The 20,462-nt window shown below is 53.2% G+C and overlaps 7 protein-coding genes across 7 annotated transcripts; 3 read left to right on the top strand and 4 right to left on the bottom strand.

Annotated features, from left to right (window-relative positions):
- Positions 1-673: 673 nt before the first annotated feature.
- On the bottom strand, positions 674-1,735 carry SPSK_00558 (uncharacterized protein; the record flags this gene model as incomplete). The annotated part of the gene is made up of 4 exons (XM_016727524.1): positions 674-1,046; positions 1,130-1,457; positions 1,542-1,610; positions 1,699-1,735. The coding sequence occupies 4 exons, from the start codon at positions 1,733-1,735 to the stop codon at positions 674-676; spliced, it is 807 nt and encodes a 268-aa protein (XP_016582691.1).
- A 1,272-nt stretch (positions 1,736-3,007) lies between these two features.
- On the bottom strand, positions 3,008-3,223 carry SPSK_00642 (uncharacterized protein; the record flags this gene model as incomplete). The annotated part of the gene is made up of 1 exon (XM_016727601.1): positions 3,008-3,223. One exon carries the CDS (start codon positions 3,221-3,223, stop codon positions 3,008-3,010), a length of 216 nt encoding a protein of 71 aa, XP_016582690.1.
- Positions 3,224-3,506: 283 nt separating this feature from the next.
- SPSK_00469 (DNA replication regulator sld2) lies at positions 3,507-5,486 on the bottom strand (the record flags this gene model as incomplete). The annotated part of the gene is made up of 1 exon (XM_016727438.1): positions 3,507-5,486. The coding sequence occupies one exon, from the start codon at positions 5,484-5,486 to the stop codon at positions 3,507-3,509; it is 1,980 nt and encodes a 659-aa protein (XP_016582689.1).
- Positions 5,487-8,661: 3,175 nt separating this feature from the next.
- Positions 8,662-9,999, top strand: SPSK_00535 (uncharacterized protein; the record flags this gene model as incomplete). The annotated part of the gene is made up of 1 exon (XM_016727501.1): positions 8,662-9,999. One exon carries the CDS (start codon positions 8,662-8,664, stop codon positions 9,997-9,999), a length of 1,338 nt encoding a protein of 445 aa, XP_016582688.1.
- Positions 10,000-10,601: 602 nt separating this feature from the next.
- On the top strand, positions 10,602-11,792 carry SPSK_00547 (uncharacterized protein; the record flags this gene model as incomplete). The annotated part of the gene is made up of 1 exon (XM_016727513.1): positions 10,602-11,792. One exon carries the CDS (start codon positions 10,602-10,604, stop codon positions 11,790-11,792), a length of 1,191 nt encoding a protein of 396 aa, XP_016582687.1.
- Positions 11,793-12,967: 1,175 nt separating this feature from the next.
- On the bottom strand, positions 12,968-14,651 carry SPSK_00494 (uncharacterized protein; the record flags this gene model as incomplete). Its single annotated transcript, XM_016727462.1, has 3 exons — positions 12,968-13,634; positions 13,705-14,460; positions 14,587-14,651. The coding sequence occupies 3 exons, from the start codon at positions 14,649-14,651 to the stop codon at positions 12,968-12,970; spliced, it is 1,488 nt and encodes a 495-aa protein (XP_016582686.1).
- A 3,483-nt stretch (positions 14,652-18,134) lies between these two features.
- SPSK_00541 (uncharacterized protein) lies at positions 18,135-19,391 on the top strand (the record flags this gene model as incomplete). The annotated part of the gene is made up of 1 exon (XM_016727507.1): positions 18,135-19,391. The coding sequence occupies one exon, from the start codon at positions 18,135-18,137 to the stop codon at positions 19,389-19,391; it is 1,257 nt and encodes a 418-aa protein (XP_016582685.1).
- Positions 19,392-20,462: the final 1,071 nt, after the last annotated feature.

Raw genomic sequence — 20,462 nt, 5'->3', positions numbered from 1 at the left:
TTATTCCTGTCACTTCTCCCTCGGGTCTCCCGTGCTTCGGATGATTTACATGCTAGACCCAAAATGCCGTCGTGTTTTATTATTATTCACTTGGCGAACCATTCATTTTCAGCCAGTCTTATGACTGGTAGTAGGAAACAGGGGGCTAAAAAAAATCGCTCTCGTTCGTGCAAACGCCAAAGTAAACAAAAACATATAACCGTCGCAAAAATAGACAAGCACAAAATCAAAACAGAACATATTGAAACCCCAAAATCCCGTTGTCTATATACGTACATGTTGCCGTCGAGTGATATCAAATTTGGGGTCCTGTGGTAGGTCGTGCAGCATTGACAGCCTGCGGCATCGTCGATTATAAGAAACGTCAACATGGACGAAGACTTGTGAGGTCTTCTCACCTCAGAGTCGTTTCCCATCGAAGCCTTCGTGCGGGTCATCAAACGGCCTATCCCACATCGTTTGCGGAGTGGCGCCGGTGGGTTGTGTCATAGTCGTCGTATTCGTTATCAAGCTTTTCAGCATGCGCTGTTTTGGCTTGAAGTTTTGCGATGCGGTGTTGTGGAACCGTTAATCGGCTTGTATTGATTTCGCCTGTGGTGTCGCTCGTTTTTGCCTCAAAGTATTAAAGCTCGTGCTTGTATCCCGTACTCTCTCATTCAGCTATTGGACTACCTCAGTCCGCCAGCTGATTCAGTACTCTGATACTCAAGATCATCACCAACAAGCCAATGGTCACCACGATAAGCAGGGCAAACGAGAACCAGCCCATTGCTATCGCGCTGGTACCGACACCCGACTTCACGCTGCCATTGCCGAGATCCTGGGCAATGATACTGGCTGCTACTGATGCAGTATGTTGCCACAGCACAGACACAAGAATGAAAATTGATGCCACAAAGATAATGGCAAGTGAAATCTGCGAAACGAATCGAGACGGGAAAGGCTTTACCTCACGCTCGGAACCCTCGCTGTCTTCCTCCTCGTGCCAGCCAGGGAAAGTGGCTAGAAGCAAGAGGCAGATAAAAGCAAAGATAATAGCAATGATTCTGAATAGTGGGTTAGTATTTCGATCTTGCAAATGGTGGGGTCGAGGTCGATCACGGGTGGAATGAACAAAGAAAAGCCTTACATCAAGTACGGGAAGACAATCATGTCCTTAAACTGGCTGGCCAGCCAGATGAGATTAAGCGGGTCCTGGTCCACGCTTACCTCGTTGGCCAAAGCCGTTGCGTTGTTCGAGCAAAGCCATGCGCCGCCGTCAGGGTTCACACAAATGCCAAAGTAACCGACCCGGGCCTGCAAATGGGCGGACCCAACGATGCCACTGATGGCATTATTAACACTGTAGTCAACCTGGGCGGTGCTGGGTACAGCTGTATAATGTTCGTAGTAAAGCGACAGCAAGAAGATGCCGGGAATTAAGGGACTGGACGATGAACAGCCCGCGAGGAGGAGGGCTAAATACCACTTGTCAGTATGAAACAATAGTAAAGAAAATGTGCAAATGAAGGAAGCGCTGCTCTGCTGGAGAACATGCGTACATAGTAGAATGATTGCTACGGCAATCAATATCATCAACACATGATGGTAGCCGAGAAAAGGTATGTATCCTATAATTTGTTAGCATTTCGTGCTTTGAGACCGGTTGGATATGAATCAAAAAGGTGGGAGAGATGTAAGCAAACGGAAATGACTTACGGTACCACCCGACTTGGACAACGCCGCCTTGCGGCATGGCGACACGGATGCTGTGCCGACGTGCGCGCGCCGCCTTGGAATGTGGATATTAGGGGTGACGGTCCACCCAGAAAGCCACGCCGCACTCAATGACAGTAGGCGTCTTGGGGAAGGCTGTACAGTGAATTCTTGTGGAATCGAGGCGCTTGTGCGCACGAGAAGAATGCGACCGATCGACTTGGGATTCCTATGGAACGGTTCCTGTTATGGCAGGTTGACTTGTGTTTCGGCTCGGCTCGTTCGACAGGAATGTGTGCCAACGGACTTGGGCGATCGGACAAGCAAAACTGGAGAATTGAATGTCGGCAGACAAACCAAGAGCAATCAGCGAGATAGAAAGGGACAAGAGAGAGGAAAAAGAACGGAAGAGATGGGAGGAAGTAACCGGCAACGCTTGAGACTTAGAAATCACGATTTAAATACACTCTTTTTCTTCAAAACAAATGATCGGGTCTGCTTGTCCTTGGAGATCTTTGTTTGAGAAGAGCAGAAGAAAGCATAGATCGAAAGACGAGGTCCGAAGCGGAGACGAAAACGCGCGCGCGAGAGAGTAGGCAAGAAGAGAAGGAAAGGTAAAAGTCGGAGACGAAACAGAGAAAATGGATTCAATGGGTGACCTGTTTTCGATTAGTCGAGACTTGGGAATGCAGAAAGGTGCAACTTGACAGTTGGCGATGGCTGGAATGTTCGAAGTATGTTTGAAGATGGTGTGAAAGAGAGAAAAAATGGCGAGAAATGGGAAGAGTGAAGAGAAAAGGAAAATGGAATGTAAAGGAGACAAAAGAGGAGCCAGGCAGATGGACAATGACAGGAACTGGAAGGTACGCATGTGTTCTCACTTTCTTGGAACGAGGGAATTGATTGCCTTGTCACTGAACAGTGCGTTGCCGTGCAAAGTGTACTTATGGACGAGGTACCGGGTTTGGTCGCTTGGTCGTCGCTCGCTGGGCAACTTGCCAGGAAGGAGTCAATGGTCGATTTTGTCTTGGTGCGCTGTCAGCCATACGAAAAGGGGGCAGGTACGATACAAAGGAGCACATGGTGGCGGTTGCCGTGATGTCAACAATTGCTAGAGGTTGGTGTGTTGGCTGGGAAACGCGGTCGAAGCAGTTCGACTTTTGCGTGTAATACTGGAAAAGGCATGGCGTGGGGCGTGGCCAGCGCCGGGTTCTAGCCCCACCTTCCTTAATAGCTTTGGATGGGGCCTATGTTAGCGCCACGGCGCTTGCCATTTTAGCACCAAAATACCCCTGTTCTGCACTGCTGGGCATCAAACCAGTGCAAATGGCTGGTGCATCCCTTCGAGCTTGCCATTTTCCAGTTGCACCCAGCAACCACCACGCAGCCCCCTCTCTGTACGAAACAAAGATGGAGATTTCGGATATTTGACTGTTGCATGAATATTCCCCTGCATGGATAGCTTGGCAGCTTGGCTACGTTTCCGTATGGCAACTTTCTTGACAATCTCCAAATACAAGTACGACATCGTGCTCGATCTCCCCATTGTTTTGGCCCCATTAATTGTGCTATTTTTATGATATCAACACTCACGATGCAAGATCGCCGTCTAAGATCTGCTATCTCGTTTATGAGATGATCGATTTGTCCTTTCATACAGCATACAAGGCAACCGTGTTTGTCGTGAGAGAAAGTGACAAAGTCGTAAATTAGATGCTATGTAGTCATATCCTTCGTCTCGAATGCTAACCTGATCGCTCCCTTTCCAGAAGCGTCCTATGCATGTATCCTCTCACTTTGCCAAACTGTTTTCACCGCCTCCGACGGAAACGGCTATTGAACCCAGACCCTCCCTTGGAGCCGTTGTTGCGCAGCTTGAGGCGCTTGAAGTTGGCATGGGCCAACTCGTTCACCTTGCGCACCGCCTTTTTCACGGGCCCATCCGGCTTGCCGCCCGTCCTCTTGTCGGCCGCCTTCTTGGTCGTCTTCACCTTGTCTGGGCCGTCCTCAGCGTCAGAGCCAAACTCGGAACCAGAGAGCGGCGCCAGACTGTCGCCTTCTCCCTTTCCGTCTCTCTTGCCTTCTGCCCCGTTGTCGTTGTTGCTGTTGTTATTGACGTCATCCTCGCTATCGCTCGCATCGTCGGCCAATGGGCCAGGCGCAGGACGTTTTGTGCGCGTGGGGCGAATATTGACGCGACGGGTGGTCCGCTTTTGACCCTTTTTCTTGTAGACACGCAGGGGCTGGCCGTCGCGGCCGACTTGGTCTTCGGGTGCGCTGTCGTAGAGTCCCTCGTCGTCGAAGCCGCCAAGGAGGCGCGGGGGTTGTATGTTGTGGTCGCCGTCGGGCCTCAGCGTCTGTTCGTACTGCTCAAGCTCCTGTAGCTGTTGTTCGTGTAGTTGTTGTAGCTGGCCGGCCTCGACCTGGACGCCGTTTCCGCCATTCGCAGGGCCGGTGGGCATCTTTGCTTGAGGAGGCGGAACTGCCGTCGTCGCCTTCGGCTTCGACGTTGGTGGCGGTGCGTTCATATCCATGCTACTCTCTAGATCCCGCAGCACGTCGAGCTGCTCGTCGAGCTGTTCGTCCTCAGCCTTGCGCAGGCTTGCCAGGACGCTGCTGAGGCCACGCACGAGCGGTTTCCGCGGCAAGCGCAGCTTGTTTGGCGGCGACATGAACTCGCCGTTCTCGTCGACGGGTGGCAGAGCCGAGGATGTGCGGCGAAGGAACGCGGGCGTTGCAAAGGACTGTTGCGCGCTGTTGTCACCACTGCCCTTGGAGGGCGTCGCCAGAAGCTGTTGTGTCATGTAGTTCTGGTTGTCGTTGTTGCGTGGCTTGAGTGGTGTTGTGCCCAGCACATCACTCCCGTCGCGCGCCCCTGTCCCTATGCTCGTCGCCAAGGCTGCGGGGACTCCGCCGCCAGCGGTGAAGTGATTGAGCAGATTTCTCCGACCAGAAGACATTGGTGTGCGGCCAAGCCGGCGGGTATTCACGGTGCCGTCTTCGTCTTCGTCGTCGCTCTTGCCATGGTCGATATTGAGCGTTTGTTTGCGAGGTGTCGCGCCGAGCAAGGCGGTAGTGGCTGGTACCACCAGCTGTCCAGCTCCCGGTGCTCCTGTAGTCGCCTGCATTTCTGTTGTTGTCCGTTTTGAGGGTGTGGCCTCGACGGCATGTCGTTTCTGGCGCTTCTCTTCCTCCTCGTTCAGCACATCGAACAAACCGAGGACGCGGCCGTCCCGCTGTGGGGTTGGGCCAATGGAGGTAGGAACGACAGGGCTAAAGAGTTTGCGCGAGATAGAGGGCGTCATGGTGAGGTGTGTGTCGAGGTAGCTAGCACCGCCCTGCGTCGGCGTGGCGGCCGGCGCGGCGCGAGAGGGTGTTGCTCGCGTGACGGACGCGCGCAACCGCTTTGAGGGGGTCTGTATGCGTTGTGCAGCATCGGTTTCGTCAGCAGGAGCTGCGGTTGACGATGGAGCAGTGTGTTTTCGTTTCCGCCGCGCCTCGTCTTTCTTCGAATTGGATGTCGCCGAGGCTTTGCCGGAGAGAACGGCACGGGTGTGGTTGTACGCCCTGTATTTTTTGGCTATCAGGTCAACACCAGCGAGAAAAACAACAGAAGCGCCATGCCATTTCTCGGACACAAACTCACCAATCTCGGGATTGCGAGAGATGTCTTCGCGGGCCGGCTTTGCACCGCCGTGCTCGCGTGCCCAAGTCGTTTCCCATGTTTTGAGAGCCAGGCGCAGCTGTTGCGACTCGGCCTCGTATGTTGCTCGTACGGCCTCGTCGAGCATATTGGCGCGAGAGTAGAAAGGAGTATGTGTTTGTGTACGTCGTGTTATCGGAAGTTGTCGTTTGGCGAGGGTGGGTGAGTGTGGGAGGAAAAAGGTAAGGAAAGAACGTTCTCTGCAGTATCTCAAACTGGGACCGAATTGCAGAATGGGCAGTTCACTTCCAATTGTCGTCGCTGAGGAAGAATGAACGGCAATTTACGCGTAAGGACGCTGTATGTCTAACCACTGCAATGACGCGCTCTTCGGGCGGGGCACGCGTATTGCTTTGGTGCGCGTCTTGACAAACCTGGGAGAGGCGGTTTTAGCGGCCTGTGCCTTGCGCGATACGCTAACGCCACTGCCAAAGCCTGACATTGTTCTCGGCCACTAAAACGTGCTACGTAGCGCCAACAAAGGGCGGCTGTCACCGATTTACGCCCTGAAGATCGGCGTTGGACATGTTCATCATTTTACATCGTGATCCTGGCCGTCCTGGCTGTCTAACATATCGTTATGATATTTTTGAGTAATCAGGTTTGACACTGGTATCTTCTGGGGGTGTCTCTGTAAAATGTTGAGAATCCTGAAAGTAGTGACAGAACAAAAGAAACGCAAGATAGGAATATGACGCTCCACAGTGGTCCGTGACGGACGGTGACCATGGCATTTCGATGGTTGTGGAGGGGTTTGCAATAAAGATTTTGTCATACTATTCACCAAGACACATACTTTGGACCGCAGGGCTTCTCATAAGAAACCGAAGGTCAAGTACTGTCTGACTGTTTGATGGAAGGATAACATCACGCGTCAGTGATGATGCTTAGTAAACGACCCAATGTGTGGGCCGTCGGAAACTCAGAGAATTTAGAAGCGTATGCAAAAGAAAAGAATAATAAACACGGCTTTGACAGCAGTAGACTCTATTAGACGTAATATTAGTTGACTGGTCGCACACACTGCTGATTGTTGGCATCATGACTATCATTTTGGCCTCCGCACTTGAGATCTCTGAAGACGTACTCGGTAGTCCGGTTGACAGATCACAAGGTCGAGATGAAAAGATCGGGGTACACACGAGACAAGTAGGCTCATGCAAGCACGTCGAAAGACATTCAGCCAAGGGATGATGTTCGGTTCACGGAAATCACAGGGTCGGCATGCCAGCCGAATTCAGGCGCTGCCTAGCCTTCAGTTGACAAGCTTTGGCCGGCAGCGATCTCGAGGCGGAGCCGAGCATTGACCAAGTTGACAGAGAGACCATGAGTACCTAGCAGCGCATCAACCTTAGGTTTGCACGATGCGTCGTCGGTATAGCCACACACGTCATCCAGAGACGGCTGTTGTCTGGTATGCGCGGGGCGATCTTTGGGGCTGGACTCTTGTCGACGTAAGCGTTCAAGGGTGCAACATGAACTATGACTCGAGACGACGGTGTTTGTAAGGAGGCCATTGTATGGAGTAGTCTCTTGCCGTTGATAACTACAACCTGGTTGGAACAGGCCGCCTCCTGAGTAGCTTGGCGATCCGAAGATCCGTCTGCGCGTCTCAAACCCAATGACGACCGTCAGGGGTTGGTTATGCGCCGATGCGCTCGATGTGGGTTTAAAGGAGAAGAGGACGTCGTGATTTTGCAGTGAATCGCATCTGTCTCTGCGTCTATGGACCCGAGTGGCATTGGAATCTGACACGAGCCAGGCGGCACCCTCGTCAAAACACAGCCCAATCCAGCAACTAAGAACGGGGGATGATGAAATCGCTGGGTAAACTGTAAACAGTACGGCGTGTCACGACGTATGGTGGCCTGGAAATAATAGAAACAAAAATGCCTTATAACACAAACGAGAGACAAAGACCACTAATAAACGATCAGCCACGATGTAGACGTCATTGCGAAGTGCAATTGGTATTGGACGACATGAAAACGTAAGACGGAAAGCGAAGAGAAGGAGGAAAAGAAATAGAAAGACGAGCGTGTGGGAGCAGAAAACATCGTTTTGGAATAAGAGCGTCTACAAACACGAAGATGTCGTCGCCTCTTACGACTCAATTAGTGCGTCGACAGTTCAGCAACGCAAGGAAGGCTCGACTGGGCACGGGTTTCCAACCCTGGTCGCTCTTTCTTCGCAAACCGGGGGCTCTCTTGGAACGTCTCGATTGTCGCAACCCCGTTTTACCATTTTTTTTTTTTCGTGTTGTGTTTGTGCTCTATTCTTTGTGAAGTTTCTTGGCCACATTAGTTCTCCCACGAGTCTTCTGGCACAGACGGTTGACAGCGTTACATCTCGTCGCCCAATGCAGATAAGCTCATGAGAGGGTCCGACAGTCTGGAGCACAGCATGTCAAGGAGGTGCGTCAGGACTGCAAGCGGAAAGAAGAGACCGACGTCGACGTTTCACACATCAGGCAGGCGCTTCCGTTCGTTCTTGCTTTGTCGGGCGCGAGTCACTCCTCACCCCAACGTCAATCCTCACATTCCCACATAATTGACCGACAACAGACCAACCCCGTCCGGTGCAGCGACCACACCACACCCTCCGATGAAGCGAGCGTCCTGGGACAGGGCCCGCATTGACGGCGACAGAGTTTGACAGGCCAGACCTTTGATGGACGACGATGTGAGGACGATCTGAGTCTCTGGCACCCAAGACGGATCCCTCCTGATCCGTCTCTCGCGACCCAGGGCGACGGCCAGGATGGCCCAGGAGACAGCAGAGACACAGGACGAAACCCTGGTTGACAGGCACGCACTGCCTGCCCTGCGTCCCTGCTCCCCGGCCTGCCGGATTGTTCAGACAATGTCGTCTGTCTGTCTCCTGTTCTTGTTCCGCCAAGCCTGTTTGGTGATGGGCGCTTGCGGCGATCTACTTAAGTCATGATCTCCCTCGTGTTTTCGTCTCGTCTTTTCTTTTTTTGCCCTTTCTTATCACGCTCACAATCTTTTCCATCGTGTCCAACTTCAGTCTGTCTCTGTTCTTTCTTTTCTACAACAGGTTCTGCGAACCGTTTACTTTCATTTTCACTCCTTTGAAACCCAAACTCTTGCAACCAACTACCGGCCGGTCCTCTTGTTTTTCAACCTCTTCACTTCGTTCCTTGACATCACGAGTTCGTTTTCGAACACGTATTTCTAAATCTGTACCCATCCTGGTTTATACATCTTTTGTTTCTTGTACATCGATCCACCTCTCTTTTCAAAATGAAGTACTCCGCTGCTGTCCTGGTTGCCAGCCTCGGCCTGGCCTCTGCCGAGGGCGACGTTCTTCGCCTTCGTGAGGTGCCTCAAGAGCACTCGCACAACCGTTTCCTCGACCTTGTGCGCGCATCGCTCAGCACCAACAATCCCCAGAAGATCCAGGATCCCGTCTTCGGGCTTCTGGGCAACGCTGCTGCCGCTGCCGGTGCCGGCTCCGTTACCAACCTCGACTGTCTGCAGCAGGCCACGGCCGACCAGGCATTCACCAACGCCAAGGCCGCGGGCGACATCCCCGGCATGGCTGGTGCTCTGCTGTACCGTGCCATTGAGCGCAACACGGGCTCTGTCGGCCTGGCCAGCGTGATCTGCAATGAGACGGCCGCCAACCCCGAGATCCAGGCTGTCTCGCAACACCAGGACCCCGCCAGTGCCAACGCTGCGACTGTCAACAAGGGCATCACACTCGCCCTGGCCAAGCAGCTTGCCGCCATTGGTGCCGACCCGCTGCTGGCTCTGGAGAGTGGTACCTTTGCCCCCGGCAAGGTGGGCGACCCGACGGCCGCTGGCAACACGTGCGATACCGAGAACGATGAGCCCGGCTGTATTTTCTCGGAGAACCTGCTGGTGCTCGACGCCAGCGAGGCCGAGATCAGTGCCGCTGTCGCCGGCATCACGCCCACCATCACCGGCACTGGTGTTATCAGTGCCACTGACATCGACCTGGCTAAGCTGGCTGTTGCGACTGGTACGGCTGGTGCGGCTGGTGCGACTGCCGCCGCCGGTACCGCTGCTACCTCATCTGAGGCCGCCTGCGCCGGCACCACCCGCACCGTTATTGCCACTGTGACTGCCGCTGCTGCCACAGCTGCCGGCTCCTCGTGTAGCACCGTGGTCTCGACCGTGGCCGCCGCCGAGGCCAGCGCCCTTGTCGGTAAGCGCCAGTCGCCCCTGCGCCGCTCCCGTCCTCAGCGCCGCGCCGCCCTTGACTTTGGCTCGTGCGGTGCCCCGACGATTCTCTTCGAGTCTGGTCTCGACGGCCGCAACACCGAGGCTTTCATTGCTGAGGACCAGACCGACTTCAACCACGGCTCGGCCCTGAACATTGCCGTCATTGCCGGCTTCATCTGCCAGCGCCTCGGCTCCTCCTGCAACGCCGCTGCCGACGTTCAGGCCTCGTGCACGGCTGCTTCGGCTGCCGCGGTGGCCACGACACAGAACCAGGCTGCTGCCGATGCCTTCAACAACGCCCTGGGCCTGGGCAGCGGTGTTACTGCCGCCGCCGGCAACGCCGCTTCTGCGACTGCCTCCTCTGTTGTCGTCACTGTCACGAAGTGCTCATAAGCAACACGGTGGTGTTTGAAATAAGACGGAGCGGATCGACGCTGGTTTTAGCTGTGACAAGATTTAGGGGACGAATGTAGGACAGGTGTGCGGACTGGCACCAGAGTCAGGACGCAAGTGCATTTGTATGATTAGCCGCTCTGTAGGGTATGGCTGTTATGAAAATAAAACAATAAAAGGATGCGTTGTTATTGCCGCTCACTCATAAAACAATATTCCGTCTTGTCTTGCGATTTTTGTGGATTTTCTCAGATTCAATTGTGCCCTCTGCTTATTTGTTTTGCAGATCAGATCGTCCTGTCCCAGTTCAATATCCTCCTTTCTATGATTGTCGCGGTCCTGGAAGTCACCGCTGTGGGGTTATGGTACTTGCCCTAGTGTAAATGGCCTAGCCAGTCGCTGTCTACCAACACCTATCACGTGCGCTTATAGGTGGCGAACCTCGCTAATATTGGTCGATTTTGCCTCTGTTGTTCACAGCCTTGTTAACCTCTTGCCAACACTTCTTCTCGACAACGCCTTCACACTCCGCCGTCACCACCTTTTCGGAATGTCCACTCTCCCGCCGACAACACACACATGGCTGCTGACTTTATGACGCCATGGACGCTGAAGCGGAGAGCGGGCTGTCCATGATAGAATCTGGTGAGGAGAGATCCAAGGTGACGCTCGAAGCAAGGCCGGCAACAGCGTCTGCCACCACGACCAGCACCCCTTCCTCGCCGTCCTCGTCGATCGACCGCTGTGTAATCTGCCTCGATACCATCGCCGAACCCTGTGTCGCGCAGCCCTGCGGCCACCGCGACTATGACTTTCTCTGCCTCATCAGTTGGCTGTTACAGCACAACCCGTCTTGCCCTCTATGTAAGGCTGCTGTGGACGCTGTGCAGTATGGAGATGACCTCACCAAGACTTTCTCTGTGCCAAAGCAGGCCGAGAGCAGTTCGGGGGCAGAGGCGGCAGCCTCGGAATCGGTCTCGACCCAAACACCCTTGTCCTTGTCGGCGGACGCCCGACCACCGCGAACTCGACCTCGTCGCCGTCCTCCACCCGCTACGTCATCCTCCTCGTCCTATACCTCTTCTCCGTCCCCGGAAGCCGCCCTCGAGCGCCGTCGTCATGTCTACCGTCTCGGTCTCTTCGCCCGACACGTCGGCGCCAATCGCCACTCGCGGTACTACCGCGAGCTCACTCCGCAGCTGTTTGCGCAGGACCCGGACCTCGTGTCGCGTGCGCGCGCCTTTTTGCGCCGCGAGCTACAGGTGTTTTGGGTGGACCGGGGGGCGCAAGGCCAACGCGACGAGCGACCCCACACTCCATCCTCCCGATCCTCCCGATCCTCCCGATCCTCCCGCCGCACAAACAACGTCGAGTTCCTCCTCGAGTATATTGTGGCCATCCTGCAGAGCATCGATCTGCAGAACAGCGCCGGCCAGGCCGAGGAGCTGCTGCAAGGCTTCTTCCGCAGCCGCCGCGATCATACGCGCCACTTCTTGCACGAGCTGCGCAGCTTCTTGCGGAGCCCCTACCTGACGCTCGCAAACTGGGACCGGCACGTACAATACAGTGCACGGCTCCCTGTACTAGGAACAGGAGACGGCAACGAGGAGGAGGTCGACGAAGCAACAGCTACGGAAGACAACAAGCATGCTTCACGGCCCACGCTGCGGGGTGACTATTGGCGGCCGCCGTCGCGACGACGCCGAAGCAGTAATAGCAGGGCTGCCGGTGTCACGTCCAGAGCATCGCGGCAGCGTCTTGAAGAAGCCTGCCGTCGCTACGATCCGAGTTAAGCGCATTTACCAAGAAGTCCCGAAACAAGAAGCCAGAACCCGACGCTACGTACGACGAACGACGTGCCGGAACAATGTCCTCCTCCGAAATTGGGCGTAACACAGAGCCCACAGTACAAAGCAGTCCTTGCAATGCCTAACGACAAGGCCAAAAAAACGCCTCGTGGCAGGTGACTGCTGCGGCTGCGGCAGGCACTGACAATCCTGCAGGCCTCGCTCGAATTCGGCTCGATCTCAAGGTCGATCAGACTCGGTAAAGAAATGAAGAAGACTAACATCGGACCATTTTTTTTTCAACAAGCTTGTTCAAGGTTCGACTATGACCAAGCTGCCGGCCTCTTTCCCTAATCTCACTCGCATTCGCCAGACATGGTTGCAGAAGGTCCAGAATCTTACGCTGCGGGATGAGCCGTATTACCATAGACAGACATCCTACAATACTACTAGACTAGAAGACGATGCACATCAAGACAGTGTATATAGTTGTTATAAATTCAAAATTGAAGGGTACCCGAATGCACTAAAATACTACTCCATACTCCCGTCAGTGATTCCATGGTTTTCCCGTCTGCAGGTGTTTTGACGCTTCGGCCGAAATTGATTGGTAAGTGTGTTAAGAGAATCGCGCAAAATTAGACAAAAAGGGCTCCGGAAGAGCATTTGGTCGCAGGGGTTTTGGCTGTAAAAGTCGCTTTATTTAGTGACACTGTCGCCTAAAGGGCACCGGCCAACCACGAGCGGCAATGACTTCCCGATGTATTTCTTTGGACTCTCTCCGAGCTTTTGCTAGAGGTAGCGGTGGAGTTAGTTTGCCTGTTTCAGCGGTGCACCACCAGTGGCGTCATATTTAGTTGCCGACGAGGGCAGGACGACCACACCAAGGGACCAGAGCTTTTGGGGAGGGACCTTAAAATATATTGATACTTAACAGTGTCGATTGTTGCTTTTTGTTTTGTCCTCTCTGCATATACACGCATTACCAAGCAGCCCAGCACCTATCAAAGCATCACCACATCATCACTTCATCACTTCATCGCAACCATGTCGACCATCAACGTCAAGATCATCTCGGACGTTGTCTGTCCCTTCGTAAGAGTCGTTCTGCCTTTATTTTTCGATACCCCAAGTTGCTGCACAAGCCACCCATAGGGCATAACACGAGACCGAACGGACTGCTAACAAGTTAGTGCTATCTCGGCAAGAAGCGCCTCGAAAAGGCCATCGACGTCTACAAAAAGACTGTCCCCGGCGGCGCTGACGACCGCTTTGACGTGTCCTGGCAGCCCTTCTACCTCGACCCCAACGCCCCAAAGACTAGCGTCCCGACCAAACAGCGCTTGGCCCAAAAGTTCGGTGCCGACCGCGCCGAGGACCTCAATGCCCGTATGCGGGCCATGGGCGCCGCCGAGGGCATCAACTTCACGCATGAGGGCAAGGTTGGCAACACCCGTGACGCCCACCGCATCATCCAACTCGCCAAAGCCCAGGGTGCCGACAAGGAAGACTCGGTCGTGTCCAGCCTGTTCCGCTCCTACTTCGAGGAGGGCGGCGACATCACGTCGCATGACGACCTGGCAGCTGCGGCTGAGCGTGGCGGCCTTGACGCTGCGACGGTTCGCGACTGGCTCAGCAGCGACAAGGGCGGCACTGAGGTCGACGCTGAGGTCAGCGAGGCCTTTCAGCACGGCGTGCACGGCGTCCCGCACTTTATCATCAACGACAGCGTCGAAGTCGGCGGTGCCCAGGACGTCCAGACTTTTGTGGGCGAGTTCCTGCGCGCCAAGAAGAACGCGTAAAGGCGGGGATGCCCGTTGTGCCGAGCGGCAGGTGTTTGTTCCTTCTCTTCGTCATGTATCTCTCGGTATTCCGCATTTCATATTCATATTTCATATTCCCGCTTTCCCCGCCTCACATGTTGAGCAGGCCGCCTAGGTCTTTGTCCATAGCACGTAGCCGCTCCTGAAGCTCTTTTTTTTTGCGTTCAAGTTCCCGAATCTCATATTCTTCGTGCCGGAGATCGTCGTCCGTCAGTCCGTCGGCAGCCGCTGGTGCAGCGGCTGCCATGGACATGTCGTTGTCGCCGTCGAATTCCCCTTCGCCGCCCCGTCGGTCGTGGTTCATACCCTCAAGCCGCTGTGCTTGCTCCGCCACTTTGGCCTCGTAGTAGGTGAGCGTGCTCGTCTGCTGTGCGTGCTTCTGACGCAGAACAGGGATCCGTTCCAGCGCACCAGGCAGCGCGTACACTGTGCACAGCTTCTCGGCACCCTTGAGAAGAATGTTGACGTCGACGTCACCGCCGCCACCGCCACCGCCACCAGTTCTCCGCCCGATCTGTGCATGGAGGTCTCCGCCCAGTACGGCCGCTACAGCTGTCTGCCGCCGCGGTGCAGCACTTGGCCGTGCCGACGGCGGGCCCGTTGTAACTTCGCCGGCTGCTACATTGAAGACAGTCTGGCGCCGCTTGGAGGACGATGCCGCGACTCCTGCCCCAGAATCGCCAGCCCCAGACACGGCCGTAGAGGGTGCCTCCGCCGGCGTCGTCTTGGCTGCCGGAAGTGGTGCCGGTACCGAAAAGAGTGCCCGCTCATGCGCCTCTGTGTCGCGGATGAGGCTGGTGATGTCGTCGTTGTAGAGAAGCGCGTTCGTAAACACCTTCGGCGGCGGAAATCTTTGCAAGCAAAGCCGTCTGAGCGTCAGCAAAATTATTACAAAAGTAGTGCACAATAGCACGGGAGCAAACAATCTAGTCAACAAATATCGAGAGAACAAATAAAAAAACGCCTTTTTCACTTACGGCAGGCTGCGTATGCCTTGGCAGGACACCGAGATCTGGTCCAGATGGACCATAAGATGCGACATTTTTAAAATTTTGTTCTTTGCGTGTCTTGTTGCTCAATTGAGGCTATAGTTTTGTCATGTTCTTTGATATGCTAGATGTTGACGATGTGTGACGCGGTTTGACGCGCTGCCAATTTGCACTCCGGGCTGGCTGCGAAGTAAATACGGCATAATGCCAGCCAAAAAGCCACTGGCTGCCCCGCATTGTCCAATGATGCGCACATCCCTCGTCCTCAGAGGTGTATTGACTTCTCCACTTTTCGAGAACCAGTCCATGGCTGACCGCCTTCTTCTGCGAACTTCACTTCCCAACTGCCCGAGCGATTCGAGGCATGCACGCAAGCGGGGTCTATCAACCCTCACAACACAGTGTTCTCGGCGTCGCTCTTTCTCTTTTCGTTGTTTCTCGAGAAAGACGGTTGGTCGCTTGCACTTTCTTGCCCAATCCCGAACTAGCGTCGACTTCCGCCAGTCACTCCTTCCTTAGTTTTCGCTTTTCTTACCGCAGAAGCCGCCGCCAAAAATAATAAAATAAAGGATAAAAAAAGACAGAAAGTGACTGCTACAGCACATTGCCCGCCCACGAAGACTTGGCGATCCAAAAAGCTGGTTTCATTATCTTGCGCAGTATTCAATATTGCAATACTAGCTTTGGAGATCTCGTTCCTTCCTTGCCTCGCTTGCCTTGTCTCTTATGGAAGACCAAGCAACGCCCTAACTCGTTCTTTCCACTTATCTTTAACAAGGCACTTCCCGAAGAAGAAGGCACCGTTGGCCTCGTTGACGCTATGAGAGTACGTCGTACGGTAATACATGTTTCTTAAATTGGAAGCGACGACTGTCACAAATGCCGACGTAGACACCCTCCCCGAATTTTTGTTCTCATCATCTCCCTTTCTCCTTTGTACCTATCTACTTGTTTCTCTCCATCTCCACAACTCGCAGCCTTGCCGTTAGGCCAGAACACGTCCAGCACGGCGTCCACGTCGTCAACTACAGCCGCACCCGCTCGTGGCTTCTTGCCTTCGCCTCGCCCCTCTCCTGCCAATCGCTTCTAAATCGTCCTTCTTTCAGCTTCCCTGTTCTTCCTGTTTCAATCGTCCGCGACCAATCTATCCATCTCTTCCAGTCCCTTGTGTCTGTTCAGGCATCAAATTAAAGCATCGCCGAAACGTGGCCGGGAGGCGAAAAACGAGGGCAACCTATCCGTTCCGACACGCCAGCGGGTCTATTTCATGGGCATTGCTGCCCAAATCGCCTTCCAGTCCTTCCTTGGCCCATTTTTCTGTGCCAGCTACGGGCCCGCGCGTGGTTCATGATGCAGCCGCTCTAATACGGCATACAGTGGACTCTATCGTTGAACGGTGGATAAGGTTCCACCTCAAGTTGAGGCCCTCAACTCATCCTCCATGTCTACCAGCATTGTCATTGCATTTATGTCCTTATCGTCCGTGCCGAGTCGGGCACAACAAAAGAACAGTTGCAAAATTCATCTTGACTCTCGATGAGGTCCCAATCTGCATTGGATCTCAGACGTCCTAGTAGACGAAAGATTGGGGCTTTTCTTGCTGCACTTCGTTGCAGTTGAAAAATGTAAGTCGCAGATGCTTTTCCCCTTCCCATGTGGCATAGCCCATTGCCCATCCTTAGTTCCCTCGCTATCTTGTCTTTCCTGCCTTGCCTGTTGCAAATCATTACAAACTCCCCATATCGATACTTGCAGCCTATCCCAGCTGTATTTCATGTTTATTGTCACTCTGTTACTGTCTCCCTCGCACTTGTCCCGGACCGTCAGAGCACACGGCAACGCGAAAGGCGTCACAATCCCATTGGCATCCCAATCCGTTTAGTCTCATTTGCAACATCCCGTTAACCAGCTTACTCTACTCTGCGTGGCACTCTCAGATTGTCAACTGCCGCTCAGCCTCCGTATTTTCTCACAACTCGCCAGGTAAGAAAAAATACAATTCCTCCATAATCATTTATTGATTCAGCAACTAGTCCTGTACTTGCTGCGTCTATTTTTATTTTTATTTTATTTTTGCCCCCAGCGTAGCACACTCAATCGCCCTCGCTCACGTTCCGTGGCGCCGTGTCTAACGTGCTTACAACTTGCATCAACTCGCCTTCTGCTTCCCCCCCTCTCACCCCTCCACCATTCCTTCGGGCTGGTCTGCAGCTTCCCCCTCCATCAGAAGCGGCCGGCACGAGCCAGTCAACTTGCCCTTCTCCTGTGTTTGTGTCCACTCACCCGCCGTGATAGCTGGCTGTCTTCAATGTCCTTGTCCCAGGATCAACAACACCGGTTGCGTCAGTTGCAGTAGTTGCAGAATACCTGTGGATTGCAGCGCGCACAACATCAACCGGTGTACTCGTCAACACGAGCCACCCCAATGCCCAAAATTTCGCAAACAAGAACTGACCACTCAACAATGCACGGCTCAGATCTGACATCTGCAAGCCTGTTCGCTTTTGTTCCCAAGTCCGCACCCACATCTACGTCCACCCCCGTCGCCGCCCATCTTCCAAAAACGCATCTTGCCTTCCTTGCCCACCCATAACGCAACCTGACGGCTTTCGTTCAAACTCGACCCTTGCACTCCCTTTGCTTTTAAATACTTATGTTTCCTTCCATTGTCTTCCCTAGTGCAATGCGCCTCATTCTCTGCTGCTCGCCTTGTCTCCGAGAGTGAGTCTCCTTTGAGTCTGCTTAGGTACTGAGGTCGTTTTTGTCCGTTCCTACAACTTCCCTTTCTTATTCATCCTGCCCCGGTATGTTCTTGCTGCGCGAAATCCTGCATTCATACTTGGCACTAAATATATCATGACAACCAACCAGAGCTCAATACTTTCGGCTTGTTGGAGGCTCAAACTTCGGGTGCTGGATCCCTGATTTCTTCGCATTTCATTTTCGTTTATCTTTTTTTTTTGTTCTTTGGACGAAACTATCTCACTTCTTGCCCTCTTTTCTCGCTCTCCCCAAGTCTTGCCTTGTCGAGCAACGCCGGCCTCTACAACACCCTCACCTCCAGCATTGTCGTCTCTGCCACTGCATAAAGCCAACGGCAGGTTATATGCATATTTGCACACGAGCACACACAAAAATTCACAAAATCCCCCCACATCAGTCGTGATAAGCGGTGATCCCATACCTTGAGATAATTTATGGTTGGCTCCCAGTCCAGAAAGTGGTGTCAAAATATCTCTACACAGGACCAAAAGGCGATACCGGAAAGAATCTCAGCACACAAAGGCATTTTTGATTCTTACTTTATCGCATACAGCTACTCGACTTCTCGGAACTCGAGCAGGAGGACATTGGAAAGAGCAAAGGGTTCCTGACCTCCGAAGGGCCTGTTTTAGTTCTTGCCCACGAGACGGCATTCGGATCCTTCACAGTGCCCGGCCGGCCAAGTCAGCCCATCGTCTCCCGTCTTTGAAGTCGTCGCCGATATTGGTGATCATATCTTATCCGCCCAATCCGGTCTTATAATGTCTCGCACAATGGATCTAGTCTCACCGCCGGAAACACCAAGTGTGGCTTCTCCTAGTGGCCGGCAACCTGCTACCGGGCCTCACAATCAACCTCACAGCATACACCACGCGATCTCATCGTCACCGCGATACCCTGGGCCCAATGGCCTGGGTCCTCGCGCTTCCATAACTCCAAAAGCTGTTAGCACAAACAAAACAAACGAACTCTCATTCCGGGCGTCCTCGGCCCGGCCGGACAAGCAATTACCACACTTGGCCGGCTCTTCCATTAACGGCACCATTGGTCACAATCTGACTACTAAAGTTGAGGATGCCGATGATGCGGACGGCGATGACGACGAGGATCAGTCGGACTCCGACTCCGATTCGGTAACCAGCGGCAGCATCTCGAAATCGTCGAGCTCGGCAGAATTGTCAAGTCCACCAATAACGTCACGACCAGCACCTCTCCGAAGGCGGGCGGGCCGAACGAGCGGCTCAGCTTCTCCAGCATACACGCCTGGAGAAGGCAGAGTAAAATCTAGCGAAACAAGACGCCCCTCTTTTGGCGGTAATGCAACGCAATTTTCGACACGCCTGCTTGTTGTTGAGGCAGCCTTGGTCATCGAGGAAATCAGCGACTTCGACAGCGATAACGGCCGTATCCAGGTCATTTTGCCATACGAAATCGAGGAGGCGGAGTCGGAGCGTGAAAGAACACCAGACCCAAATCATAACCGAAGCGGAAAGCTTAACGCGGGCAGGGCACAGCGTCGGCGGTCCTCTGCTCGCCTGTCCCGCCTTCCCGAAATTGATCGAAGCGTCATGAGTGGTCTCCGAGGATTCTCATTTCGAAACGATTCAGACGAAGAAGCACTGATTGACGAGGACGAAGAGGATGGATCTGATTTTGACGAGAATGCTCACAATCTCTTCCGCCTCAAGCAACGTGCTGAGAGGCGTCGGCGTCGTATGACCTCTGGAAGCATAAGCAAACGAACAATAAGTGAGAGCATTGGCAGCGACACGGACAATGAAGACCTCATGGCAATGCTCGATGAAAGTGAGGTCGGCTCGAGTGCCCGTCGCCTTCGACGCCGCATCGGCGACCGCCACAGCCTACAGTTTCAAGATCCTCCTCCGCCTCGAATTGATGAGCTCGAAGAGCCAGATACGAGCGATAACGAAGACGACGTCAAGGAGTTGACTCGAGATGGTGAAACACTAGCGCGGGAGCTCCCATACTACACTCTGGAATACATCAGCATGGAGGTCGATTCCCCATGATTATTCCACACTCTGGTCAACTGCTGTCGGCGAAAAATATCCGACTGACTCCAAAGAGAGAGAACGGGCGCATTGCTATTTCACGTCCCCAAATTGGCCTTCATCTGAGCTCCGCGTCGCAATATGCCCGTTTGAACAGCAATAGCAATCATGTTTAATCTCGTGACCATCTTCTCCTACCTCCCTTATCGTTTATCAACTGTCTATTTCCATTTTTCCTATTTCTTCCTTGCTACCTTTATCTCGAGCAGACAGTTTTGTGCTGGAAGCATAAATACTACCACTGACATGTGTTCTATCTTTATCTTTCCTCTCCTCGCTTTTCCTCCAACACTTCTTTTGACTTGGGCTAATTTTCGGCTTTGATACATGCTGCGTGCTGGGTGGCCGCCATTCTATGTCATTTTTGATGTGACGGAGTTGTCCCTTGCATTTGAGTTTGTAGCATTATTGGGTTTTGTCCTTCTTCGACAAATGGGTCCTTCGTTTCCCCTTTCTCAACTTGTTCCATTTCTCAGGGCTCTTTTTCTCGTCCTTACCCATTTGTTCATTTCTTTCGCCTCTCTATCTCACTTTCTCTTCTAATTCATGTTCATGATGCAAAGATACCTCATAGAATTGGGATACGGCGTCCTCGGACACTGCGTTGTTACTTGGCCACTGGACGTTACGGACTTTTAGATAGCCTGTTTTTAAATTACCCAAAACGTGTTTGCTTCTTCATTCAAACAAACTGTCCTCTGGTGGTAGTTGTATGTCGAACTGATTGAATTAAATGCCCGCACAGCACAAAATCAACCCAGAAACGTACGAGACTCTAAAAAAACTGTAAATAACCGAAGATGTTGATATTTACAAATTTTTCTTGGCGAAAGAAATATCTGACATATTGACGTATCAAAAAAGGAATACAAATTCAAAGAGTGGTGTCAACATCAAAGGACGATATGTGCATATATGCATGTACCCGACATAATATGATGTGGCTGGTGTGTGGCGCATGTATTTTCTAGCGCTCGAAATGGAAAGGCTGCGAGACAACGAACGGCGACCGCGTTTCCAACCTCGACA

This window comes from Sporothrix schenckii, assembly GCF_000961545.1.
Source record: "Sporothrix schenckii 1099-18 chromosome Unknown Cont49, whole genome shotgun sequence".
In the NCBI taxonomy this organism is placed as follows: Eukaryota; Fungi; Ascomycota; class Sordariomycetes; order Ophiostomatales; family Ophiostomataceae; genus Sporothrix; species Sporothrix schenckii.
The sequence above is the reverse complement of the archived record's forward strand: the minus strand, read 5'-3'. Positions and strand labels throughout refer to the sequence as shown.